Here is a 27,254-nt window from a genome sequence, read left to right on the forward strand (position 1 = left end):
ACCATTCCGGGAGGGGGGATGCCTGGGCCAGGAGTACCCAGGTCCAGGGGCTGGGCCAGTGGAGTCACTGGGAATGTAGTGGGGGGATGGGAGGGGGTAGCCACCCTTGCCTGGCCTTCTGGGGTGTGGGGAAGGGGAGAAGCAGATAGGCTGTTCAACCACCCGCTGATCAATTCTGGCTCCCATCAAGTTGGGGAGAATCAGTTTCCCCGGTGACTCAGCAGGAGAGGCAGGATGGAAAGCCTGCATGTGTATGTGGGGGCGTGGTCAGAATCTGGGCCTTAGTTTCTCAGTCACCCAGAATCCGTGCAGACAGGGGAGCCTGAGCCACCCCCATGTGTCCTGGAGAGAGCCTGGCTCTGGGCCTAGACTGCCTGGTTCACATCCTATCTCCCCAACTTGGGAATTCTCTGGCAGTCCAGTGGTTAGGATTCCACTCTTTCACAGCCAAAGGCACAGGTTCACTCCCTGGTTGGGGAACTAAGATCCCACAAGCCACGCGGCATGGCCAAAGATAGAAAATAAAATTCCTGCCTCCCCTACTCCCTAGTTGTGTGACCTTGGGCAAGTCAATACTCCAGCCTCTATTGCTGTGTGACAAACTGCCCCAAGGTGAGTGACTGAAAACAACAGTAGACATTCTTTACCTGTCATGACTCTGGGGCTTGATTGGACTCAGCCAGGCAGTTCCCACTTGGGTCTCACTTGGGGGCTGCAGTGTGATGACGGTAGCTGGGCTAGAGTCATCCCTAAGTCAGACCCCATGTCTGGCCATCAGCTGGAATCTCAGCTGGAACTGTCGGGCGAGACACCTACCTGTGGCCTCCGCGTGCGGCCTGGGCCTGCGCCCATCATGGCGTCTGGATTAGGACAGGGAGCTTACCAGCCAGGTGGAAGCTGGGTCACCTTACATGGACCAGCCTTGAGAGCCACAATGGGCTAGAGCCACACTCTAGAAATCAGGACTTTCTTTTCCTTTGGAGAGGCCATAGTTAAATATTCACCAGCACCTCACTGCTTGGAGGTCACATAGTGTCACTTCCACTGCACCCACAGCGCCCCTCCCACCCCCGACCCACTTCAAGAGAAGGAAGCATAGACCCTACCCCACCTCCCATCGAGAAAAGTGTCAATGTCGCATTGTAAGAGGTACATGGGGTCAACCTGAAAAGCAGAGTCAGAGTCCGTTTCCTCACCAGAAGAACTGGAGAATAATGACACCTCCGAGGACTGTTAAAAGGATTAAACGAGTTAATATCTGTAAAACTTAAGACAGTGCCTGGCACATGGTAATCACTTTAGAAGTGATTATTAAATAATATAATAATTATTATAAAAAAATAACAATAATAAAAAGCTTCCCCTAACTGGGTACAGGGCTTTCCGAAGGCTAGTTTTTTAAAAATGCACACTTTGGACTTCCCTGGTGGCGCAGTGGTTAAGAATCCACCTGCCAATGCAGGGGACACGGGTTCGATCCCTGGTCCGGGAAAATCCCACATGCCACGGAGCAGCTAAGCCCTTGCGCCACAACTACTGAGCCTGCACTCTAGAGCCTGCGAGCCACAACTACTGAAGCCCACGTGCCCTAGAGCCCGTGCTCCGCAACAAAAGAAGCCACTGCAATGAGAAGCCCCACGCGCCACAACGAAGAGTAGCCCTGACTTGCCGCAACTAGAGAAAGCCCGCACGCAGCAACGAAGACCCAACGCAGCCATAGATAAATAAATAAATAAATTTAAAAATAAAGTAAAATAAAAATGCATATTTAAATAAGTAATATATATGCACGTGGCAAAACATTCAAATTGTACATAAGGGGATGCTGAGCGCCAGTTCTCCTCAGAGGTCCCCACCCTGACTGGTTTCTTGTGTGTTTCCTGAGGTGTTCTGTGCACACGGGAGAACGTGGATTGCGTGTGTGTGCGTGTGTCCCTGCACAGACTAGACCTGATATCCCGCCCCTGTTTCAGCCACTTAGCCACCTTGTGGCTCATTCTGAATCAGCACCTGCAAATCTATTTCCACCACCTCATGCTCTTCAAAAGTTACAAAGTCTGGATGTTCTTTCTTTCTTTCTTTCTTTCTTTTTTCTTTTACGCCGTGCCATGCAGCTTGTGGGATCTTAGTTCCCTGACCAGGGATCGAACCCATGCCCTCAACAGTGAGAGGGAGGAGTCCTAACCCCTGGACCGCCAGGGACTTCCCTGGATGTTATTTCTGATGTTCGTAGCTTCCCAGCATAGCGTATGTGTGTCTTGGGGTGGGCAAGGTGGGGGGGGCAGATGACCCTTATGCCCATTTTACAGATGAGGCAGCTGAGGCTGAAGGGAGATTCCTTGTCCCATGTCAAGTAGGTGCCGAGTTGAGATTTGAACTCAGGTCTCCAGGTTGTTATAATCTGGGCCTTGTCCTTGGCCTCCTGGGAAGTTAGGGACAGGGTCCCTCCCAGCTACACTGCCTACTGAATGGCAGCAGCTGCCACCAGGGCCAGCTCCCCTGACCCTCTGGGTTTCCTTCCTTTCTCCCAGCAATGATGTCAGGCGAAACTCTGCACGTGAAGACCCCCGTCCGTGACAGCATGACCCTGTCCAAAGTGGCTGGCACCACCGTCTATCTCAAGATAGACAGTGCCCAGCCATCCGGCTCCTTCAAGATCCGGGGCATCGGACACCTCTGCAAGACGGTACAGCACGGGCTCTGCATCATCCGGGAGAGTGCAGCAGGTCCTCTTTCTGGACAGGCCAGGGCCAGTGCCGTGTGAAATCCTAGGAGCTACAGGCTAGGCCCTGCAACTTCCCCGCAATGCCTGAGCACCCACCATTAATGCCTCCTCTGGTTAAGGGGTGCCAGTCCAGAGGGTCCCCTTGTGGACTGATCCCAGAGCCATCAGTGGCCTGCCTCTCCCTCTCCCTTCCCTGAGCCAGTCCCTTTGGGGAGGGAAGACGCATGGCCTGATCCCCTCCCTCTTTGTCTCTGCAGTGGGCTGAGCGAGGCTGTGAACACTTTGTCTGTTCCTCGGGTAAGTGGCCTGCATGCCTCCTCCTGTCCTCTGCTGTGTGTCCTGGGGCCAGGGGCTCCACCTCTCTGGGCCCTGGTTTCCCCAGCAATGAGCCGTTGCAAACATCTGCAGAAGTCCCAATTTAGAATTCCAGCTGGAGGCCAGCGGTCACCCAGGGAGGGTTCAGAGCCTGGAGGTCAGGGAGTCCCACTAACACTATCCCCCCCACCCCTGGCAGCAGGCAACGCAGGCATGGCAGCTGCCTATGCGGCCAGGAAGCTGGGCATTCCCGCCACGATCGTCGTGCCCAGCACCACGCCTGCCCTCACCATCCAGCGGCTCAAGAATGAGGGCGCCATGGTCAAGGTGGTGGGTGAGGTGAGTGCCAACCTGGGGCAGGGGCCACGGAGGGCACCTGGTAGCAGGGCCAGGCCCCCCCCCCCAGCCCCTCACCCCTCCCGCCTCCTCTGTGATCTTGCAGACATTGGATGAGGCTGTCAAGGTGGCCAAGGCCCTGGCGAAAAACAACTCAGGCTGGATCTACATCCCTCCTTTCGATGACCCCCTCATCTGGTACATGGAGCCCAGGGTCACCCGGGGTGGGTAGTGACCACCCCGCTACACCACTGAGTAGACACCTGCCATGATGTACACCATCACACACAGCAGTGTACACGTGTGTGCACATCATCATGTAGAAGCACACACACAGGCATGGCAGCTGGTGCCCACACACCAATGCCCATTCTCCTTGACCGTGAGTGAACACATGGGCTCAGATACACAGGTGTGCGCGATTGGGTCCCCTGGAATCAGACCCCGAGACAAAGATTTCAGGGAAAGCAGTTGACTTGGGAGGTGACTCATTAGAGGAGTGAGGAGGGAAGCCAATAAAGAGCACTGATGGGCCAGTGACCACTGTGGGCAGCTGGCGCTCAATCCCTCGGGGGCCCCTGGAAGCCAGTGTGGAACATGAACCAGAGTTACCACACCTGCAGAAGATGATGCTGGGGTGTCTGTGCATCAACTCCCGTAATTCTTAATTCCCATAGTTGGTTGAGGGCTGCTCTCAGGGGGTTTCTTCTCCTGGCACCGCCAGCTGCCCAGTCATAGTGCTCCAGTGGCTAGAGAAAGCCCTCAGGTAGAGATGCAGATTCTGGCAGCTGGAAATCAGGGCGGAGTCGGGGACGAGGTGACCAGCCCCGAGGCCCACCAGCCGCCTGGGATGAGGGCAAATACAGAGGGTAAGTGGCATCTTCAGGGCCGCCTGGTGTCTCCAGGAAGCCCCGCCCTGACCTGCCCCGCCCCCCCCCTCCTCCAGGGAAGGCCACTCTTCTATCGTGAAGGAGCTGAAGGAGACGATGAGCACAAAGCCGGGGGCCATCGTGCTGGCGGTGGGGGGTGGAGGGCTGTTGTGCGGAGTGGCCCAGGGGCTGGTGGCGGTGGGCTGGGGGGACGTGCCCATCATCACCATGGAGACCATCGGAGCCAACAGCTTCCACGCTTCCACCAAGGCCGGCAAGCTTGTCACCCTGCCCCAGATTACCAGGTAAGTAGGCAGGGGTGCTGCCATTATGTTCCGCGAGCGCTGGGGAGCTCCCCCCTCGGTGCTGGCTGTGAGGCAGATCGCGATGCCAGTCCCATTTTATAGGTGAAGAAACTGAGGCTTTGGTCACTTGCCCAGAGTCACACAGCCAGTGAGTGGTACGGCTGGGACCAAACCCAAGTGTGTGACTCTGTAGCATGAACATCACACTTCCTTGCATGAAAAGTCTAATATTAATCATTTATTGGGTTCCTCTGTGGCAGGGTTTTACACACCTCACTGATATACCAACCATTTACTGATCCCCTAATATGTGCAAGACACTGGCTGATCCTGGGGAGACAGTGGTGAATAGACACAGCTCCTGCTCCCAAGGAGTTCTTATCCCAGCCCCAAACCTTTGACAGATGGTGTTTGATTAGGATTAGGTTTGGCCACATTATACGGGAGCCCAAAATAACAATGCCTTAAACAAAATTGAACTTTATTTCCTCTCATATATAAAAAAATATCTGGAGGTAGTCAGTCCAGGGGCAGCTCCACAAAGCCAGGGGCCCAGGATCCTTGAGTTTGCTCTCCATAATCCTTATCATGTAGACTTATGGCCCAAAATAGCTGCTTAAGTGCCAGCTATCACACCCATACTCCATCTAGCAGGAAGAAGTCAGGGCAGAAGCTATGCCCCCTCCCTTTAAAGACACGATACTTCCATTTACCTCTCATGGGCCAGAAGGTAGTCACGTGGTCTGCCTCCCTCCTCTCTCCTCTCTCTTCCCCCCCTTCTCCATCCTTGCCTCCCCCAGTGTGGCCAAAGCCCTGGGCGTGACCACTGTGGCAGCACAGGCTATGAAGGTGTTTCGGGAACACCCCATTTTCTCTGAAGTTGTCTCGGACCAGGAGGCTGTGGCCGCTGTTGAGAAGTTTGTGGGTATGTGCCAAGTCCTTTCAAGACCCAACCTGCTGATTCAGGACCTAAGTGGCTGTCCACTTGGTGTGCCAAGGGATCCCATTCACAGTTCTGTCTCCCGTCCCTCCCTGGAATTTCCCATTAATGGAAGTTAATGCAATGCGGTGGTAAAAATAGAAAGACCAAAGGGACAAATGAAGAAGTCAGTCTGATAACATAACAGCAAGGAAAAATAACGGAGTATTTAAAACGTTGGCTCTGAGTTTCCTGGTAGCCAGGGTAACAAAGGAAACTATGGGCCTCAGTGTTGGATTCAGAGGTGGGTCTGTCACTGAGTTGGGCTCTTACTGCGTTCATCCTGGGACAGAGATGACAAACATCGACACACACATACACACACACTTAAGCTGCCACTTAATTCTCCTATACTCACAGTTAGTTTGGCTAATCAACCCTGGCGCTCTTGCTCAGATGATTCCTCAGAATCCTCAACATGGTGCTCAGGAAATTACAATCATTTTATCAGTGTTAGCACTGATGATGAAACTCAGCCCTGGCTCAGACCTTGGAAGTTCAATGTAGGGTAATGATGGCGGGGTGGGGTTGGTCCTGGACCAGAGTCTGTGCCCAGGGCTGAGAGCTGATTGGCTCATGCTTTACCAGTGGCCCAACTGTTCCCTCGCACCCTGCGGAACTCTGGCTCTACCCTCCCCATCCCCCTCCTCTGGCAGATGACGAGAAGATCCTGGTGGAGCCCGCCTGTGGGGCAGCCCTGGCCGCCATCTACAGCAACGTGGTCCAGAAGCTGCAGGCAGAGGGGAAGCTCTGTACCCCGCTGTCCTCCCTTGTGGTCATCGTTTGTGGGGGCAGCAACATCAGCCTGGCCCAGCTGCTGGCGCTCAAGACACAGCTGGGCATGAAGAGCGGGCTGCCCCAGTGAGGATGCCTCCCCTACCCGGGAGACCCCTGGAAGGGCTGGAGTTTTATCCAGTGACTTGTTAAATATTATTCTTGTGTCTTTTGGGAGCCTGTGGCCCGGGCCAGCCGGTAACCTCACTCTCACGAGAACACTGTGCGGAGGGCCGGGACGGGAAGCAGCCAGCAAGGCTGTGAACTGAACTCTTTGGTGTCTGTGTGACTGCTCTGTGGTTCCTCCCCGCCCTCCCCAGCCCCGCTCTTATCCACCCCTGCTAGGGTGACAACCGCCCACATGGAATAGACCAGGTACCCAGAGCAGGGTGGGCAGGAGGGACAGGAACCACAGCAGCGGGGCCTCCTCAAGATGAGATGTCCCCGACCCAGGCTTTCTCCCTGGGAAGGTGGACAGGGCCACAGTCCACGGTGGAAGAACCATCTTGTCTCTCTTCCCAGAAAGCCCAAAGTCCATCCTTACTCACTTTTCTAATGTGCAAACTTTCATTGAAGAAGAAAAGCATTATTTATTGAAATGAAGCTCCTTTGAGTTTTTCCATCATGGCCGTCTGCCTCCCTCCCTCCCTCCCTCCCTTCCACCCCACCGTGCCTGTTGTCACCCCCAGCTCTCAACACTGAGTACCGTTCTATCCTCCACCCCACCCCCACCCCTGGGAACCCCGGGCTCCCACTTGGAGGCCAGGATCCCAACTCCTGCTGGGCTTGTGAGCCGGGAGGGGGCATCCTTGCATGGCAGGGAGCAGGTGACGGGGAGCTGTGCTGGACACGAGGGGTTTGGGATGGGATGTGGGCCGCCAGTGGAGGCAGAAGAGTCCAACCTCATTCTGATTGGAAGTCCTTCCTGATGACAGAATGATTTTATCACAGAACCACTGGGAGCGGAGTAGTGAGCCCCCCGTTCGTGGGGGTGTGTAAACTGACACTGGACACCCATCTCTGGTCAACGTCAAGCAAACCCTCTCAAACACAAACCCTCTCTTCCAAGGACAGCACATGACTGAAGCCAGCCTATAAACCAGACAGAAGAGGAACTGCCGGGGCTGCCTGGAGGTCCTGAAGGGAGCCCCCCATGGCCACTCAAGAACACCCCTGTACTACCTATAGCAGCCCCTGGGACACTAGTGGGTCCCCAAGTTCAAAGTGAAGTTTGAGAACCAACCTAACCCTTCGAGATACCACACAGATCCACATGGGCTTGCAGTCCCCCACCCACCTCGACAAAGAGCAGGTGCTGTGAAATTTCAGGGAAAACCCATCCCAGCAACAGGCCTACATGCTGATTTCCAGCCAGGAGGGACAGCACATGTACCTTAAAAACCCAGGAGAGAGGACAGCAGGAAAGGGCAGGCAGGGATGGGAAATCATCAGCCCCTTGGCCCCAGAATTGTTCCCAGGGGGACAGGGCCTAAAACAGCATTCAGTTCAGGGAAACCTGCCCAGAACAGGAGTCTCCAGCTTCCACTGTCCCGCCTGAATCAGGCACAAAACCCCCAAAGGGAGGCAGACATCTCTGCCCACTAAAGGAGGAGCCGCTGTGGGCCAGGGCCGACCAGCTGGCCAGACCCTTGTCCTGCAGGGGAGGGCAGAAGTCACAGATGAGCCTGCGGCTGCCATCTTAAAGCTGAGGATTGTGGGAAACTCCCAGGGCAAAGGTGCTGAGGGAAACTGCCTTTCAGGCTGCCCCTGCAAAGGTGGGTCCTGCCTTTACTGGATCAGCTGAAGCTCCAGTGGGGGACCATCTGCATGACCCCCCACTCTCTGTTCAGTCACCTTAGCTTCACACTTACCCTTAACTCCTGAAAAGCTGAAAGAGGGACCAGAATCATTCTAGGGAAGAGACAAGAGTTGCCCCTTCCTACAGAGTGGCCCTGTTTGAGTTCCACCAGCCTGAGCCTCTGATTGCTCATCTGCCACATGGGTCTCATAAAAGCCTCAGCCTCAAGAGTGGTTGGGAAGATCCAGTGGCTGGCGCACAGTGGTGGGGGGTGGTGACCCTTGTTCTGCTGGGGCCTGCGCCATCACAAGGAGATGGGGAGGGAGAGCTGTGTCCCATGGGAGAGTCTGCAGACCTGGGCCCCCCTCCTAGTTCTGAAAGGTCCAAGACTTGAGATTTCAGGCACATCACTTCCCTTCTCCAAGTCTGCACCCTCACCTTTTAACCACATGTGAACATCCCGGCCTACCCCACCTAACAGGGCTGTTCTGAGCTCAAGAGACCTGGGAAAGACAACACTCTTAAGGGAGCTGGGAAATGTACCGGCAGAAAAGTTAATTTTTAGAACCACAAGTTGTCAATTCCCAGATAACAAGAATTGTAAAGCTATGGTGAGAAACAGCAAACTTCCCTGGCGGTCCAGTGGTTAGGGCTCTGTGGTTCCACTGCAGGGGGCACAGGTTAGATCCCTGGTCGGGGAACTAAGATCCCACAAGCCACACAGCGAGGCCAAAAAAAAAAAAAAGAAAAAGAAATAGCAAATCCACCCCCAGCCCTCAACTGTGCTTTAGTTTCTCCAGAGCATTTACCAGCATCTTACACACTGTATGTCTATTTTCACTATCTACCTCCCCAATGTAAATGTCACAAGAGCAGGGATTTTTTTGGCGGGGGGGATACCTGTTGTTCTGAGGTATCCCCAGGACCTTATAACAGTGGCTGGAATGTTCTAAGCATTCTATAAATTCTCACTAATGAATGAATGTTGCGTGTGTGAGGCCCCGTGTGGGCTACGTCACAGCCACCTTTGCAGCAAATCCTCACCCTCCTCCCACCAAATGTGCACACACATGTGCGAGGAAATGCTGCTCACATGGTTATACCTATTTTACAGATGAGGTAACTGAGGCTCAGAGAGATTAAGTCCCGTAACTAGTAGGAGGTGGAGACAGGATTCGAACCCAGGCCTCGGACTCCCGGGTTGTGTGCTTTCCTCTCCCTAAGTACATCGCATTGTGCGAGTCTCCACTGTAGGCTTTGGGTAAGATCAGGTGGGGAGGGACACTGTGTTGTGTTGATCTGTCCCCCCGCCACCACCCCCCAGTAGGATTTGGGAAGGTCTTGGGTGGTTAAGAGAGCCCTAGAACAGGACCCAGAACAAAGTAGGTGTTCAATAAACATATGGATAGACGGACGGTCGGATAGATATGGATGGATGGATGAACGGGTAGATGGGCCAGTATCTGGATGACGGACAGACGGATGGATGATTGGAAAATGGAAGGATGGACGGACGGATGACTGTGAAGATGGACAAGGGGTGAGTGGGTTGGCAGGTGAATGAAGGTACGGATGGACAGACAGAAGGATGCAGAGGAGGATGCATAGGTGAATGGTCAGAACCCAAACCTGAGAAGAGACAGGGCGCCGACCCAGCCTGCCCCACTGCCCCAAGAAGCACAGCACGGGGGCCATGGCCTCTCTTTTTAATGGCGGCACAGCCTGCGATTTGGTTCCTGTAGCAGGGGACCTGTGGGCAATGCCCTGAGGCCAGGGGCAGGCCTGGGTTTGGGGCGGGCACGGGCCGAGGCTGGAGCAGGGGGCTGACACGCTTGCATGCCCCCGGAGAGAGGACACTCAGGCCCTTCCAGCCACAAGTGGCCAGAGACTTTGGTTCTTGTTTGGTTTCAAGTTCCTGTCCTCAAGGAGCTGTCCAGGAGGAGAAACAGGGGAGCTAGTTCCCGGATGGCGCAGAGTCGGGCTGGGGTCGGGAGCTGGGAGGAGAGATGCCAACCAGAGGCAACGCCCGGGTCTCGGGGGCTGAAGCTCCAGAGCTGCCGGCAGGAACAGCACTGGGAATCAGGCACTGGAACAGGCCTCTCCTGCCGGCCCCACTAGGGGCCCTGGAACCTGGTCCCAGGATCTGGCTCCCCCCCTCAGGAATGGGCAGCCTGAGGAGGGGGCCCAAGGCTGGAAGAGAGAGAAAAGCAGGGGGAGAGAGAGAGACGCAGAGAGGCAGAGGGAGACGGGGATGGCATCACCCACTTAGGGGGACAGAGTCAGTCCTGGGTCCCATCGGGTTCCGTTCCCCACCCACGAGGCCACTCAGATGAGAGTGAACCTGGGCACAGTGGCGGGCGGGCAACGCTCACATGGGGGACCGGGGCGGGGAGACAGGCAGGAGGGCAGGGTGGCAGCCAGTCGGGTGGCCCCGCTAGGGTCAGCAGAGCAGAGATGGAGCCTCAGTCCCACCAGACCTCGATGGGTGAGAACTTCCAGAGGTCAGGCTGGCCCATGTGCAGCAGGCTGCTGAAGGGCGAGGTGCTCCACTGGAACGGGGGCAGCTGGTCCCACGTGGGGCCGCTGGCTGCCAGGAGACGCAAGGCCTTGGCCAGTGCCGTGCTGGTCACCTGGGGGTAGAGGGGAGGGCAGGTCGTTGAGTTGTCCCAACCTGGGAGGCTCTGCTGCTCCCCGCCCCAACTTTGACCCCATCCACAGCCCCAGGCCCGGCACCTTCACGTCGATGCCCCCATGGGAGCGCTGGTGCAGGGCCTGGAAGGGGTAGGAGCCATTGGCTGGGTTGAGGTCAGAGCGGGCTGAGACGGCATTCTCCCCGTTGGGCTTGGGGTTGCAAGCTTTGCACAATGACAGGGGGTCATGCAGGAAGTCGTTGTACCTGGAGGCAGAAAGATAGGAAACACCAGTCATTCGGGGGAGCGAGGGAGGCCAGACTGCTGGCGGCAGCCCCTAGCTCAGCCGCCTGCTTTCAATGTGCCCGGCTCCCTCCCGCCGCCTGGAGCCACCACCTCCCCCTTCAGCTGGTCACTCCACAGGCATCACTCAGCCTAGGCTCTGCCATCCCTCCCTCGGGGAATCCCTCTGGGCCCCCATCCCAGGCCAGGCCAGAGACCCCGTTTTGTCCCTTCATAGCATTTCCTGGAGCTCAGACGGTCCTAGTTACATGTCCACATCAGTGTGAGTCCGAGAGGGATTTCTGCATCCCCCAAAGGACAGGGGGGACACGTTCTGTGCCCGTTTCCCAGTCCCAAGCACGGAGCCCGGCACAGGGCGGTCACTCCACAGCTGTTCGTCATCCTCGCCCATGACATGAGGACAGCAACAGGGCTCAGCTGAGCGCTGCCTCGGTCCTGCTGTCCTGGCTGCTACGCAGTTGCACCACCCCCCTGCCACCCCCCCAACCCCGGGCTTGCTGGGAGGTTGAAATGAGTTACAACAAAGCCCCACCACATGACTCTGGCCTCATGGTCCCCCGCGCACCTCATAAGCCGGATCATGGAGTTCAGGTCGTTTACCAGCGACTGGTTCCGCCGGAAGATCTGGGCCCGGGGGCTCCCGTCGTAGGAGAACCAGTCCCCAAAGTGGGCCACCAGGGCCGGAAGCCCACTGGCGTTGAACACAGACTCAAAGGACCTGCTGGGAACGAGGATGGTCACTCACGACCCCCACTGACTTCACCCGGCCGTGACCGTGGCCAGGGAGGTGAAGGGGGCTGTCGTGCCACGACATTAACAGCAACAACCCTGACAGTCAGGATAGCAATAATCATGTCTTTTGTTTGTGCTGCGGGGTGGCTTGGTGGGGTGGCCAAGCTAGGGCTCTGGGGTCCAAGAGGCACGGGTTCAAATCCTGACTTCACTGTTGGCCACCTATGGAACCTTGGGAGAGTTAGGTACTTTCTCAAGGCCTCAGTTTCATCATCTGTGAAATGGGAATAGGAGCAGTGGCTACCATGCACGGTGGCTGTACGGATCAAAGGGGATAACCCAGGTAAAGCACAGTGAGGGTCAAGAGGTGCTGGCTGTCCAGCCCAGTTAAAGCAGCTCCAGCTGGAGAGCCACGGCAGGGGTCGCCACCTGAGCCAGGCCGCCCCCTACCACCCTGCGGTGGGTGGGTGCAGACTGGGAGGCCAACCTCACAACTGTACCCTAAAACCGTCAGGGCTTTCCTGGAGAAAAAGGGGGTAGGGTGGGTTTCTTTGTGGAGCTAAAGAATCACCTGGGAAGCACCCCTCCCCAGCACGGAGAGCTGAGCAAAGGGTGGGGAATACCAGGAAGGGGGGACATACGGGATATTGTAGCTGGCCCAGTAGGTTTTCTGGTAGAGTTCCGAGGTCCTGTCGGCCACCACCACCATGCCCCTGCAACCGGGAAGGGACAAGGGGCAGGAGTGGTGAGAAAGGGGGCTCCTGTGGGCGCTGCCCTGCTCAAGGACCCTCGCTGGCTCCCCATTGCCTGGAGCTAGATTATGTCCCCAATCTTTAGCCCCAATCAGGGGCTGCCTTCTCCTCCAGTATTGCCTTCCTGAGGTTTCCCCTCCCGCACACGATTCAGCTGCCTGCAGGCCTCTGCCTTGGCAGTTCCCTCTGCTGGAATGCCCTGCCCCTTTCCGGGTACTCACGGGATCTGCTCCAGGATGGTGAGCACCCTTCTCCCAGGGCTGGGCCCGCCGGGGACAAATGCCTTGTAGTCCACGATCATCCACTGGTTGTTGTACCTGCCGTGCCCAAGGAAGGAGGGCTGAACAGACCCTGGGGTCACTGCCCCAGCCTCCCTCTGCCCCCAGGGCCACACACAGTCAGGAATCATGGGGCCGGGGTGGTCTGGGTGCGTCCGGCCATCCGACCGTCACCCGGACACTTTAGCTTGACCAGGCGTCCTCAGACTTTTCTCTCATCATGCTGCTTACCTGCTCCAGAAGAGTCTATGGCTCCCTAGTGCTTACTGGAACAAAGGTCAATTCTGCACAATGTTCTAAGACCCTGCCCTATCCAGTTCCCGTGTCTCTGGCTCATGGGGCCCCCATCCACCCATGTCCGTCTCCTCGGATGACCCTCTCCACTGTCCCCAGAGCTCTCAAGTTCCAAGTGTCTTCCTGTCCTTCCTCTGGGAGCCTTTCCCTGGGTGGAGAAGCCTGCAAGAGGGGGGCAAATCCTTTCCTTCCCTGTGCCTCAGTTTCCCGACGTATAAAACAAGGAGAGGACTCTGCAGAGGGTGTGGGGTGTGTGGCCCCCCACATCAGGTCTCCCAGGGTCTGAGCATTAGCGGGGAGGTTGGCTGCAGTGCCAGAAGCCCACTCACGTGCCACTGTTGAACCTCTTGAAGATATCAGCCCAGGAGTCCCCGTCCAAGGCCAGGCGATTGGCCACAACATTTCGCATCCACTCCAGCACACAGCCCTCGGGCTGCACGTACTTCCACAGGGCCGAGTTCCGGTTGCCGATGGTGGTCTCCAGGGTCACCTGTGGGAGAGCCGAGGGGGCGCTGCACGAAAGGGCCCCCTAACTCACAACCGGGGCATGGTGCCACCAAGTGGCAGCGCTGCATCAATCGTGGTTCAAATCTGTTGACTCGTTTTTTAAAATTTCATGTCCTGGCTTAGGTGCATGTTCCTCACTAGTTCTTTGGATGAGCATTGAGGGGGTCAAGATCGTGCATCCACCTTTGCCCTGGGGAACAGCCCCTAAGAGAGCCCAGGGTGCTGCTCCTACGGGACCCACTGCCCCTACCAAGTGGGTCAACTCTTTCCCCAGAGAGAGAGCATCCCATCTCTACCCCTTCCCTGCAGTTCCGCAGGGAAAGCTGGGAGGCTTGGGCTTGGTAGCCTGGTGGACTATTACAACTTCCATGAACTCTTACAGCCCTCCGGGGGAAAACACAGCACGGCTATTAAGCCCCCTTCTTCTTGAACGGTAAACTGAGGCCTGGAGAAGCTAAAAGACTTGCCAAAAGGTCATGGCCGCTACGTGGATGGGCCAAGATTTGACCCTCAGACTTCCAACTCTTAAATCGGGGCGTGGCAAGAGATATGGGAACACATGTATATGTATAACTGAGTCACTTTGTTATACAGCAGAAACTAACACACCATTGTAAAGCAATTATACTCCAATAAAGATGTAAAAAAAAAAAAAAAATCGGGGCTTGCTCCCCTCCAGCAGGATATTAGCATGCTTCCTCCTTTTTTATAGGAAGCTGGAAAACAACTAAGAGATAGCAGGAGCCGTAAATATGATGTTTCAAAGAGGAATCTGCAAAGCAAGCCTCTCAACAGCGATGCCCAGGTAGGAAGAGCTTCTCTACTCCCTGCACACTGTACCCTCCTCATCACTCTAGTGTCCCACGTCATCGCCAGGATTCAGACCCGCATGGCCTCAGAAGCCCTGGAGGGCAGTTTCCTCTCTCTGTGCCAGGGGTTGTTCTCAACCTGGGGCAGTGCTCAGGGAGTCTGCAGACTTGGGTGGGGAAACATTACATCTTTATTTCCACTAATGTCAAACCGAAATGCAGCATCTCCTTCCACTGCTAATGAGGTGACACATGACAGTGTTATTAGCGGTACCTGAGATCGTCACCAACAGAAATCACAGATGTTTTCCCACCATAGGACAGGATTGCACACATCTCAAGATATCGTTTACGCTCCTCATACCTGTAAATTATGGCAGGTAGCCCACCTGCAACTGGAGTTTCTTTCTTTTTTTTTTTTTTTTTGGCCACATCTTGTGGCATGAGGGATCTTAGTTCCCCGACCAGGGATCGAACCCATGCCCCCTCCATTGGGAGCATGGAATCTTAACCACTGGACCACCAGGGAAGTTCCTGGAGTTTCTTATTTAACATGCTAATAAAGCAGCACATACAGGCAGACCCGAGAGATATCGCGGGTTCTGTTCCGGACCGCTGCAATAAAGTGAATACCACGAGAAAGCAAGTCACATGGATTTTTTGATTTCCCAGTGCATATAAGAGTTACGATTCCACTATACTATAGTCTATTAAGTGTGCAATAGTATTATGTCTTAAAACCCAATGTACATACCTTAATTTAAAAATAGAAAAAAAATACAAAACAAAAAACCAATTATAATAGTCACATCAAAGATCACTGATCACAGATGACCATAATGAATATAATAATAATGAAAACCTTAAAATATTGTGAGAATTACCAGAGTGTGACACAGAGACACAAAATGAGCAAATGTTGTTAGAAAAATGGTGCTGACAGACTTGCCCGATGCAGGGTTGTTACAAACCTTCAATTTGTAAAAACTGCAATATCTGCAAAGTTCAATAAAACGAGGTATACTTGTATATTACATTAAAAGTTTACTTTTATAATATTTCGATAAATGCATGTCGATATAATTGGTTTCCTTTATGATCCCATATATGTTGGCTTGTGCATTTAAAAGCATTATTCTGAGAAGGGGTTCACGGCTCCCCAGACTGCCAAAGGAGTCTGTGGCACAAAAACAGTTAAGCACCCAGATGGAAGGTAAATTTCCTTCCCGGACACGTTTCGTAACTGGATGAAACTACTTCAACTGTCCTTCCCCAGGCTTCACTCCTGCTTTCCCCACCCCAGACCGCAGCAAGGGGGTCCCCTCACCCACTGCCTGGCCCCTTTCATGCTTCTTCCCACATTTAAGGGAACTAAATCCCACGGTCCTCTCACAAAGTAATAGAAGAAAAAGAGACCCTTCCTCTCCCCTCCCCAGAATTGGCGTCTTCTGCATCTAGGATTTCTTTTTTTAAGTGATGTTTTTTCTCCTCTGCAGTGTTACCCTGGCGACTACAGAGCTTGCTGTGTCCTCGAAGGGTGCCAGGAACAGATTTCTAAATGAGTTTGGAGCCCAGCCAGGAAAACCGATAAAAACAACACATTGTAAACAACATTTATTCAGAAAACCCAGCCAGGTTTAGAGGGGGTTTTGTGGAAAGCAAAAGGGAAGGCGGAAGGAGAAAGAGCAGAGTCATGGTAGGGAGAGAGATGGCTTGTCCTAAATACAGAAACACAAAATGAGGTCACTGGGGCCACGGATATTTCAAAAGGGCCCAAACCAGGGATTTCTGAGGAGCTGCAGGACAATACAGAGTCCCAGGCCAGCTGCAGGGTCTGGAGGCCCGGGCGTGACCTGGGGAGTGACATTTTACAAGCGTTTCCTGGTAGAGGACGGCCTCGACCCTGGGGTGGTGGTGATGCGGGAATGGGGGGTCTGCGTCCCCCTGCTGTGCCTAAGCTGCTGGGTGTGAAGCTGCCCCGGGGAGAAAAGTGACACCAGAGGATGACTCACCAGCCCGCTGCCCAGGATGTAGAAGTCATCACAGGAGAAAATGGTACCAGGGTAGGATGAGAAGATCACCCTGTTGCCGGGAGCCCGGGTAGATTGCTCTGCAGGCGGGAGAGTGAGCCCGGGGTGGGGGGGTGGGCAGGGGAGGGGGCCTGGTCAGACAAGCGCATACGGAGAACCCCACTCCCCCTCCCAGCAAGACTTGGGAGTCTCCAGGTGGAACAGCAGGCTTCAGAGGAAGCCCCTACTCCATTCTTTCTGAGAGTCAGCAAACCAGGCCATTTGTGTAAAAGCTAGTAGCAATATATATATATACATATATATATATATATATATAATTGTTTTGATTACTGTACCTTTTTTTGGCTTTCCTTTTTTTTTTTTTAATTGCAAAAACCTATTGTGAAAAAGATAATTCACAGAGCAAATACCCAGAAGTCTCAGAGCACGGACTTTGTTTTTTTGGGGGTGGGGGGAGGGTTTATCCCCTGCTTTACTGAGGTATAATTGACAAATAAAAATTGTCTGTGTTTAAGGTGCACACTGTGATGTCTGGATAGGCGTAGACACTGTGAAAGGATGGCCACAGTCAAGCTAATTTACACATCCATCACTTCACATGGTTACCTCTGCTGTGTGTGTGGTGAGAACACTGAAGTTCTACTCTCTTGGCAAGTTTCAAGTACACAATACGGTGTTGTTAACTACAGTCACCATGCTGTGCTTTAGACTCCAGCATTCATTTGTCTTCTAACTGGGAGATGGTACTCTCTGACCAGCATCTCCCCATTTCCCCCTCCCCCCCAGCCGCCTGCAACCACCATTCTACTCTCTGCTTATATCAGTTCAACTTTTTTTTTTTTTGGCCGTACCACGCAGCTTGCGGGATCTTAATTCTCCAACCAGGGACTGAACCCAGGCCCACAGCAGTGAAAGCACAGACTCCTAACCACCAGACCGCCAGGGAAGTCCCTCGAGTTCAACTTTTTTAGATTCCACAGGAAAGTGAGATCATACAGTATTTGTCTTTCTCTGACTTATTTCACTTAGCATAATAGCCTCCAGGTTCACCCATGTTGTCGCAAAGGGCAGGGTTTCCTGCTTTTTTGTTGAATAATACTCCATTGTGTGTGTGTGTGTGTGTGTGTGTGCGTGTACATTTTCTTTATCCATTTGTCTGGCTATGGACATTTAGGTTGTTCCCATATCTCAGCTATTATTGCAATGAATATAGGAGTGCAGACACTTCCTCAAGATTTTATTTCCTGGAAGTGAGATGGATGGATCATATGAGAACACAGGCTTTGTGGGGAGGAGACCTGGGCAGAGTCCCGGTTCAGGCCCTTATCAACTGTTTGATTTATGTCGAGTTACTTAGCCTTTCTGAGCCTCAGTTTCCTTACCTGCAAACTGGGAATAATAATCCTTCATCCCACACAGGGCAGTTGTAAAGATTTAATTTATGAGATCGTGGAGGTAGTTTCTAGCACAACAGTGGGTACCCAGTAGGCCTACAATCAAGGTTACTGCGTAACCAGACCAGCACTTGTCAAGGGATGGACTTTCGGTACAAAGTGTTCTGGGGTGGGGATGAGGGCCACTAGGGATGAGGGGATGGACCAAAGGAGCTACTTCTATACAACTAATGAACAGAAAAAGTAAAAAGGGCAAAGTCATCAATGAACAGCTGATACTGGAAGGGAAAACAACCAACACCAATGGTGGTTTTTCAGGGGCTGGTGGCAGGGTGGGTTACAAGTGATTTTTATTGCTTCTTTGTGCTCTATCTTCTAACTTCCTACAGGGAACATGGATGACTTGATTAATTTGTTTTAATTATTGAAAATTAGTGTAGAATACAAAAAGACATAACACAAATATCCATCCATAGATGGATGGATAAACAAACTGTAGTGTCTCCATGCGGCAAAATATTAGGCAGTCAGAAAAAGGAATGAAGTGCTAACACCTGCTACGACATGGAGAAGCCTTGAAATTATGATGCTGAGTGAAAGAAGCCAGTCGTAAGAAAACCACCATTGTATGTTTCCATTTTTATGGCATGTCCAGAACAGGTAAATCTACAGAGACAGAAAGTAGATTAGTGGTTGCCAGGGGCTGGGAGGAGGGGGAAAAGGGAGTGATTACTCAGTGGGTACAGGGTTTCCTCTCTCGGTGATGAAAACGTTTTGGAACTAGACTGAGGTGGCAGGTGCACAACACTGTGAATGTACTAAATGCCACTGAATTGTTCACTTTAAAATAGTTAATTTTGTTATGTGAACTTCACCTCAATTAAATAAATAAATAAATAAATAAACTAGGAAAAAAAACCTTTTTTTTTTTGGCTGCACTGTGAGGCATGCAGGATCTTAGTTCCCTGACCAGGGATCAAACCTGTGCCCCCTGCAGTGGAAGTGCAGAGTCCTAACCACTGGACCGCCAGGGAATTCCCTTAGAAAATTTTAAAAAATCAGTGCAGGTTTATATGAAGTTCTAGAACAGGCAAATCTAACCTCATGGGAAAGAAATCAGAAGAGCGGTTGCCTGGGGAGAGGGGTGGAGGCTAACTGCAAAGGTCACAGGGAACTTTCTAGGGTGATGGAAATGTTCTATATCTTTACGGAATGGTGTTTACATGACTGCGTATGTTTGTCCAAACCCATCAAATTATATGCTCTAAATGTGTATTTAAGCTATCCATCAATAAGGTGAGTTAAAAAAAAAAAAAAAAAAACAGAACAAACTTAGTCCGGGACATCATTTATCACCCAGCAGAATGGCAAAAAAATTTGAAATGAACCATAAAACCCAGTGCTAGCAAGGCTGTGGGGAAAGACAACATATTCACAGAATGGCGGTGGAAGTGTAAATTGGCCCAACCATTTTTTGAGGCAATTTGGCTGTTATCTATCTAGAAACTAAAATTTTAATTATACTCATCTTTTAACCCAGCGTGTCCACCAGGAAACACATCTGGGGGCCCACTTGCTTGCTATAGTACTGTTTGAAACAGCAAAGACCTGGGAATTCCCTGGCAGTCCAGTGGTTGGGACTCCTTGCTCTCACTGGACGAGCCTCACAGTGCGGCCAAATAAAGAAATAAATATTTTTTAAAAAGAAAGAAGGAAGGGAGGGAGGGAGGGAGGGAGGGAGGGAGGAAGGAAGGAAGGAAGAGCAAAGACCTGGAAATGGCCCATATCCTCAACTGGGGACTAATTAAAATTTAACGTCCAGGGCTTCCCTGGTGGCGCAGTGGTTGGGAGTCCGCCTGCTGATGCAGGGGACACGGGTTCGTGCCCCGGTCCGGGAAGATCCCACATGCCGCGGAGCGGCTGGGCCCGTGAGCCATGGCCGCTGAGCCTGCGCGCCCGGAGCCTGCGCGCCCGGAGCCTGTGCTTCGCAACGGGAGAGGCCACAACAGTGAGAGGCCCGCGTACCGCAAAAAAAAAAAAAAAAAAAAAAAAAAAATTCAACGTCCAGCTGTTAAAAGGTGGACCGAACATGGCAATATCAAAAGCTCTCCAAGGCCGGCTGTGGAGCAAGAGGAACAAGTGGCAAACAACCTATATAGCATGATCTCATTTATGTTTTTTTTAAAAACCCAGAAAGCAAACTTTTTAGGGCTGTGCAACTATTCTGTAGAATACTGTAATGGTGGATACATGTCATTGAGCGTTCATCAAAAATCCATAAAACTCTACAAAGAGTGAATTCAAATGTAAACCATGGACTTCAGTTGACAATAATGTATCAATATTGGTTCATCAATTGTAACAAATGAACCACACTAATGCAGGAAGCTAGTAACAGGGGAAAGTGGGAAGGGAGATATATGGGAACGCTCTGTACTGTCTACTCAATTTATGTCCATGTAAAATTTTTCTAAGCAATAAAGTCTATTAATTTTTTAAAGTTCCATATATACACACATATAAATGTACCCCCCAAATCTAGATAGATCCAAACCAAAATGGCATCAGTGCTTTCCTCTTAGGAGAGATCTGGAATTTGGGACGAAGGTATCAAGGGAGATGTATTTCGTCATCTCTATTGCTGGAATCTGTGACAGTGAGGATGTATTTACATATAAATAGTATAATAAAAATATTGATAAGTTAAAACAAATGGAAAAGTGAGGTACGTTTTTTAAAAGTCTGAAAAAACATAACCAAGTGTTTGCAGAAATGACCTCTTGTGGGATGTGGGGTGTTCCAGTGACTTTCATTGTGTGTATGTGTGTTTTGCCGCATTTTCCAATTTTCTATAACATACGTGTATGACTTATGTAGGTTTTTCAGGTATTAAGACGATAGTGGATACACAGCCATGGGAACGACAGATCTGCAGCTACAGAGGACAACGTGGATGAAACTCACAGACGTTACACTGAGTGAGAGAAGCCAGATGCCAACAAGCCCATGCTGCATGATTCCATTCGCAAAACATTCCAAATCTATCAAACCGAATCCAGGCTGTGAGAAGTCACTACGGGCTGGGGACAGTGCCTGGAAAGGGACAGGAAGGAAGCTTCTGGGGGCTGGGAATGTTGTTCCTCTGTCTGGATGCTACACACACAGGTGTGTGTTCAACGTGCAAAAATTCCAGCTGTACACTTATGATGTGCACACTTTTCTGTACAAATGTCAATTTAGAAGTTTAAATTTAAGTTAATGGGCATTAGGTTGTTTCCAAACCACTAATGCAGCTGACAGCCACGCACACAATCCCCTTGCAGAAATAGAAATGTTTCTCCAGGGACAGATCTGAGCCAGAGGGTTGCTGGATCACAGGCGAGACAGATTTTAAATTTTGTTAGACGCCAGCTGGGCTCCTCTTCAAAGTGGCCATGCCAGCTCCCACTCCCGTTAGCACTGAATGAGGGTATACGTTTCCCCACCCTCTCGCCACCTCCTGGCAACATTAATTTTTTTAAGTTTGGCCAAGGAGGCACTGCAAACATTTGGCAGTGGCTACCTCTAGACTTAACACTGGGGCCAGGAATGACGGGCACACTATCTGGCACTTGGGCCTTAGTGGCAAGGTTTTCACATTTGACAGGAAGAACGTATTCATCCATTCCTGTGTAGCTGTTTGCAAAAATGGCTGTAACTCTCCCCATACTTGTATCCACGTCATCTGCAATGTGACTCTGCAGTTCCTTATATCACATGGTCGGGTCTATTTCCCCACTTCTTGAATCTGCATGGGTCACTTGACTTGCTTTGAGCAACAGAATGCTGTGCCAGTTTCAATCAGCCTTCGAGAGGCCTTCCACACTTGCCTGCCCAGATGTCACATGAACAAGCCTGAGCTAGCCTGTGGGAGGATGAAAGACCACGTAGCCCAGCTGTCACATCATCCCAGCTGACAGCCAACCCCTAGATGTGCAGACGAGGCCATCCTAGGTCAGCCAGCTCACCCCACCTGACTACAGAAGCATCAGTGAGGCCGGCCACAATCAGCAGGCTTGTCCCAGAATAACAAAACCACCCAGCAGACCCATGGACATGTGAGCAAAAATAAATGGCTATGTTTTAAACCTTTGTTGTTTTAAATTTGGGGTGATTTGTTACACAGCAGTAGCTTACTGATACGCCTTGTGAGATAAAAATTAAAAGGAAATAAACATGTTAAAAATAACATGAACTCTTAAAAATTAAAAGGAAATAAACATGTTAAAAATAACATGAACTCTTAGAGTGGGCTTATGGTGACCCCAGTGTATACGGGGCTGAGGCCCACACCTCCCAGTACTATGCCCACTGTGTACCCACATACATGCTCACACACACACCCACCCACATCTACCCACCTTGGGGCCCTTCTCTGAACTGGAACCAGTACTTTTTCATGATGCGCAGCATGTACTGGTAGGAGTGCCAGGTGTTGTGGGCGACCAGGAGGTCACTCTGGCCAGGCAGCAGCTTGATGAGGGCAGAGCAGGAGCCAGAGCCCATAGCACGCTTGGTCTTGGTCTTATTCAGGGCCAGCTCTAAGTCTTCGAGGTCCCCAGAGATCTGCAACAGGCTGAGGAGGGTCAGAGTGCCGGAGGGTTACCACGCCTGCTGGGAGTGCCATTACATACCCATTTCACAGAAGAGAAAGCTGAGGCACTGGGAGGTTGGGCGACCGGTCCGAGGCCATGTAGCCAGGAAGTGGCAGGGCTGGTATTGGAACCCAGGTCTGTCTGACTATAAGGTGTGTGGCACTTTCCCCTGCCCTGTCCACTCTGGGGGTGGCACTTACAGGAACCCCAAGGGTTTGATGGTGAACTTCCCAGTTGGAAAGGTCACACTGCCTTCATAGCTGTCCTCTAGGCCTTTCAGCTGCAGGAGGGTCAGCCGCACCTAGAGGGAGGAGGAGGGGGCAGGGGGCAGAGGGAGGGTGAGGCCTCTCCCCCAGGCTCATGCCTTCTGCAATGGGAGGGGCTCCAGCAAGGGAGGCTTAGATGCACCCTCCAGGCTCCAGCCAACCCTGACCCCCCGCTTAACCACCACCCACCCCTCCATGCCAAGCACCCTCCTGCCATCACTTAACTATATGTCTCCATCCTGTGGCAACCCCAAATCACCCCACTCAAATCCACCTCCTCCAGGAAGCCTCCCAGCCTGCCCTGGCCCACTGTCGACTGCTCCCTGTTCTGAGGTTTACTGGCTGTGCCGCTGGCTCAGCGCACTCGTCTCATGTGGCTGACTTCTCCCCACTGTCACTGTCATTGTTCTGTAACCATGGAGTATATCACTGTGTCCCCCACCGGGCCTTGGCCTGTGCTGGGCATGCACCAGGCACTTAGCAAGCATCCGTAAGATGGATAGACAAAAGGACAGATGGACGGATGGATGGATGATGGCTACTGAGTTAAACGAGAGAAGGACAGAGAGCAAGGCAATCATCTAGATGGACAAGAGGGTGAAGAGAAGGACAGATGTTCAGGCAGGTGCTGAAGTAGATGGACGGGACCAGATGGATTCACTCCTTCATCTGTAAATACTCAACAAACCTTCACTTATAAAGCGCCTACTATGTGCCAGCCCCTGTGCTAGGTACTGGGGATACCACAGTGGACAAGGCAGATGTGGTCCTTGCCTTGTCCTCATGGGGCCCAAGTCCAGTTGAAGACAGAATCTGAATGCCTCACAAGAGGGTTACGAAGAAGTGCAGGGAGGGGACGTGGAGGTGAGGAAGGGTGGGGGTGAGCCAGGCAGAGGGGGAGAAGGAAAAGTGTTCCAGGCAGAAGGAACAGCACATTTTAAAGCCCTGAGTGAAAAGGTAACATCTTGTTCAAGGAACTGGGAGGAGGCCAGGGAGGCTGGAGCACAGATTGAGAAGGTCAGTAGATGAGGCTGGGGAGGGAGAGGGTGCAGGGGGGTGTTGAGGCCACATTAAGGAGTATGGGCATCACCCTGGAGAACTGGGCAGCCCCTGGCGAGATGTACGACCAGCAGCGACACAGCAGAGGGGATGCACCAACAGATGGACAGACTGAGAGGTGCCTAGGCTCTGGCCAGAAGGAAGAGGTGAAATGAAGCAGGGAATGTGGTCCGTCAGAAAGATGGCTAGGCAGGTGGATAGGAGGGTAGATGGACAGACAGGTAGATGATGAACAGAGAGAGAGACAGGCAACCAAATGGGGTCTATCAACAAGGCGGGTGGATAGAATATCTGACAACTAGGCTAAGATGGGCAGGTTGGTGACAGATGAATAAATGGGAAGAAGAGAGTGAAAGATGGATAGACTTGTGGGTGGGTGGACAAATGTGCTGAAAAACTACATGGATGGATGGATGGAAGAATAGATGGATGGATGAACAGATGGATGAATGAACGGGTAGATGGATGCAGGGATGGGTGGGTGGATGGATAGACGGATGGATGGGAGGGAGAAAGGGAAGGATGGACATGGAGGGAGGGAGGGAGGGAAGACTGGATGGATCTGTGGATGGATGAGTAGATGGATGGGAGGATGGGGAGGGAGATGGGTGGATGGATGAGGGAGGGAGGGAGAAAGGGCTGGCGAAGAGCAGCAGGGGACAGACAGGTTGGCCAGCTGGAACAGTAGCCGCCGCAGTGGTAGCAGGTCCCCAGGGCTGCCCCAGCCCTCTGAGCGTGGGGGCCATGCCCACCTGGTGCCAGTAAGCAGAGCCATTGTTCAACTCCATCTCCTTCTGCATCCACTCCAGGTTGGCCTCCAGGAACTTCTTGAGCCTCTCGCAGTAACTGACTTCATACTCGAAGGGGCCGCAGTAATTCACCACCGTGTTCATCCAGTGCATATAGATGAGCTGTAGGGTGGGCGGGGACGGGGGCGGGGCAGCAAGGCTGCGCTCTCCCCTGAGGACCCCACCGGCCCCCACTTGGGCTCAGAGTCCTCACTCCGATCCAGGTCTCCAAAGAGTCGAGGAGCCCTGGTGAGGACACCTCCGCACCTCTGCCCACGCTGGCTTCTCTCACCCAGCCGGCTCTCACCCCCACCAGGGCCCAGTGCCTCTGGATGCCTCCCTCCTCTGAAAGCCGTCAGCACTCACAGTCTGTCCTAGATGACGCCTCCTCTGTTACTGGGGACCGCCCCCCCATCTATACAGGTATTCGGTCACTCGACTACCTTTTTTTTTTTTTTTGAGCACCTACTATGTCCTGTCCTGAGCACTGAGGACCCAGCAGTGAACCTGGCTAGAGAATCCTGTGCCACTTCCACCAGCCCTCAAGAGGCCTTCCCCACCTCCTCGCCCCGATGTCACATGAACAAGCTGGGCCAGCCTGCTGGGGGGTGAAAGACCATATGAGCCCATCGTCCCCGTCACCACAACAGACGGAGAGCCTCCCTCGGGGGCTGGTGTGCAAGCTCAGAGAGGTAACGTGGGCAAAGCCCCTGGCACGTGTGTCTGGGGTTCCTCACGTGAGAACCACTTCGGGCCTTGCCTCAGTGTTCCTGGCTCAGGCTACGGGGCCCTTGAGAGATGGAATCTTGTCTCCAGTACCACCAAGCACCCAAAACAGCGTGGCCTGACCCAGTGTCTGACACCTCCCCAGACATCGAGGTCCCAGGAGGGCATCTCAAACTGCAGCTGGATGTCAGAATGAGGAGAGGGAGTTTATTAAACGCTGTCACACTGTACACCGTCTCCTGGGACGTGCTCTGTCCTTCTCACCACCATGCATCTCACACCCACCCACCCTGCTCGTTCATTTTCACTGCTCTGTGATCCTGCACTGTGTGATACTACTGCAGTCCGGTTACCCGTGCATCTACCGGTGGCGTTTGAGCGTGTTTGCCTCGGGGCTGCTTTGAACCCCTTAAGTACACACCTAAGGAGTGGGGCCCCTGGGTCCTAAGGCATGTGTGTATTCAACTCTACAAGTGAACGCCAAACTACATTCCAACGTGGGTGTCACACCTTCACGCACAGTGTGGGAGCATGGCCAGCCCACCACGGCCTCACCCACTCCTGATGCGGTCTGCCTTCTGAAATCTGTGATTATCACTTTTAAAAAGCCCAAAAGCAGGTAAAGCAAAATAATATGTTGTTTAAGGTTTCATCACATGTAGTAAAACTAGTCTAACCAAAGGAAGGGAGTGGAAATAACTCAAACGTCCACCCACTGATGAAAGGATAAATAAAATAGTCTATCGCTACAATGCAATATTATTCGGCCATAAAAAGGAATAACATCCTAACATACACTAAAACATGGAGGAACCCTGGAAACAAGTTAAAGAAGCCAGCCACAGAAGACCACATACTGGATGACTCCTTTCATAGGAACTGTTCAGAATAAGCAAATCCGTAGAGACAGAAAGTAGATTAGCGGCTGCCGGGGGCTGGGTGGAGTGGGGAAAAAGGGAGGTGACTGCTAACAGGTATGGGGTTTCTCTCTGGGGTGATGAGAATGTTATGGAATTAGATAGTGGTAGTGGTTGTCCAACCTTATGAATATACTAAAAACCACTGAACTGTACATTATAAAATGGTGAATTTTATGGCATGTGAATTCTATCTCGATATAAATGAATGAATGAATGAAAGGGAATGACAGCCACCACAAGTAGTGTGGCGGGTGTCTCTGGGGTAGGAGAGGCAGGGAAACGGAGTCGAGAGGGGGCTTCAATGGTTTTAGTAACGTTCCAGGGTTTAGTTTGGGCGTTCATTTTATTACTAAGCTTCGTAACTTGGAATGTGTTGTGTATTTTTTATATGCATCAAATAGCACCCAGCATAAATTTTTAACAAATACATGTGAGCCTTTTCTCCCCAACTAGATGGAAGGCTGGGGGTGGGAGAGCCCCCTCTACACACATCTCAGAACCCTCCAAAGCTCCCTGGGGAACACACTTGATGGGCGGGGGAAACCCCGGGGTCCCGCATTTGGCCCTTACCTCCTCGGACACGGCAGCCTCCACCACGCCCGCTGCGTAGGCCTGCAGACTATCATTGTAGTGGCCGTTCGTGTGCAGCTCCAGAAAGGCCCACCTGCAGGGGTAGGAGAGGGGACACTTGGTCAGCGAGGGGGCGAGCGTGAAACGGGCCCTCAGCTCGGCATGCACCTGTCTGCAGTTTTAAACCATAGAAAACAACGCAGTGACGAACTGCCATTCACATGAATGTCTGTCGGTCTGTCTCTGTGCACGTGTCAGGCTAAATCCCTAAAAGAGGAACTGCTAGGTCAAAGGACACATGCATTTTTAATTTTAATAGATACTGACAAACAGCCTCCCCCAGGGCTGTACTAACCTTCATTCTCCGCCCCTCCCCCACGATAATACCAGCTAATATCTACTGAGGGTTTCTTCTGAGCCAGGCACTGTTCTAGTCACTTCCGTATCTATTAACTCATGTA

The 27,254-nt window shown here is 52.3% G+C and overlaps 2 protein-coding genes across 3 annotated transcripts in view; one reads left to right on the forward strand and one right to left on the reverse strand.

Moving 5' to 3' along the window:
• Positions 1-2,524: 2,524 nt before the first annotated feature.
• On the forward strand, positions 2,525-6,441 carry SDS (serine dehydratase). Its single transcript, XM_082640242.1, has 7 exons — positions 2,525-2,686; positions 2,983-3,022; positions 3,240-3,379; positions 3,483-3,574; positions 4,323-4,550; positions 5,351-5,475; positions 6,186-6,441. The coding sequence occupies exons 1-7, from the start codon at positions 2,534-2,536 to the stop codon at positions 6,392-6,394; spliced, it is 987 nt and encodes a 328-aa protein (XP_082496368.1). The 5' UTR covers positions 2,525-2,533; the 3' UTR covers positions 6,395-6,441.
• Positions 6,442-9,790: 3,349 nt separating this feature from the next.
• Positions 9,791-27,254, reverse strand: part of PLBD2 (phospholipase B domain containing 2) — a 28,198-nt gene continuing 10,734 nt past the window's right edge. The window contains exons 2-12 of one of the 2 annotated variants that reach the window (XM_082640946.1): positions 26,794-26,887; positions 24,542-24,700; positions 22,665-22,765; positions 22,231-22,445; positions 16,419-16,516; positions 13,420-13,580; positions 12,740-12,835; positions 12,408-12,479; positions 11,600-11,752; positions 10,835-10,997; positions 9,791-10,731 (exon numbers count right to left, since the gene is read on the reverse strand). In XM_082640946.1, coding sequence (XP_082497072.1) covers positions 10,564-10,731; positions 10,835-10,997; positions 11,600-11,752; positions 12,408-12,479; positions 12,740-12,835; positions 13,420-13,580; positions 16,419-16,516; positions 22,231-22,445; positions 22,665-22,765; positions 24,542-24,700; positions 26,794-26,887 — 1,480 coding nt within the window. In that variant the 3' untranslated portion in view covers positions 9,791-10,563. Of the gene's footprint in view, positions 10,732-10,834; positions 10,998-11,599; positions 11,756-12,407; positions 12,480-12,739; positions 12,836-13,419; positions 13,581-16,418; positions 16,517-22,230; positions 22,446-22,664; positions 22,766-24,541; positions 24,701-26,793; positions 26,888-27,254 lie in introns of both variants that reach the window. The other variant, XM_082640945.1, reaches the window with a different exon arrangement.

Source organism: Mesoplodon mirus (genome assembly GCF_964341445.2).
Source record: "Mesoplodon mirus genome assembly, chromosome: 13".
NCBI lineage: Eukaryota > Metazoa > Chordata > Mammalia > Artiodactyla > Ziphiidae > Mesoplodon > Mesoplodon mirus.

Coding starts and splice junctions, on each gene's coding strand:
- SDS (XM_082640242.1), top strand. CDS start 2,534: ATGATGTCAGGCGAAACTCTGCACGTGAAGACCCCCGTCCGTGACAGC. Junction 3,023..3,239: donor ACACTTTGTCTGTTCCTCGG/GTAAGTGGCCTG, acceptor CACCCCTGGCAG/CAGGCAACGCAGGCATGGCA. Junction 4,551..5,350: donor ACCCTGCCCCAGATTACCAG/GTAAGTAGGCAG, acceptor TGCCTCCCCCAG/TGTGGCCAAAGCCCTGGGCG.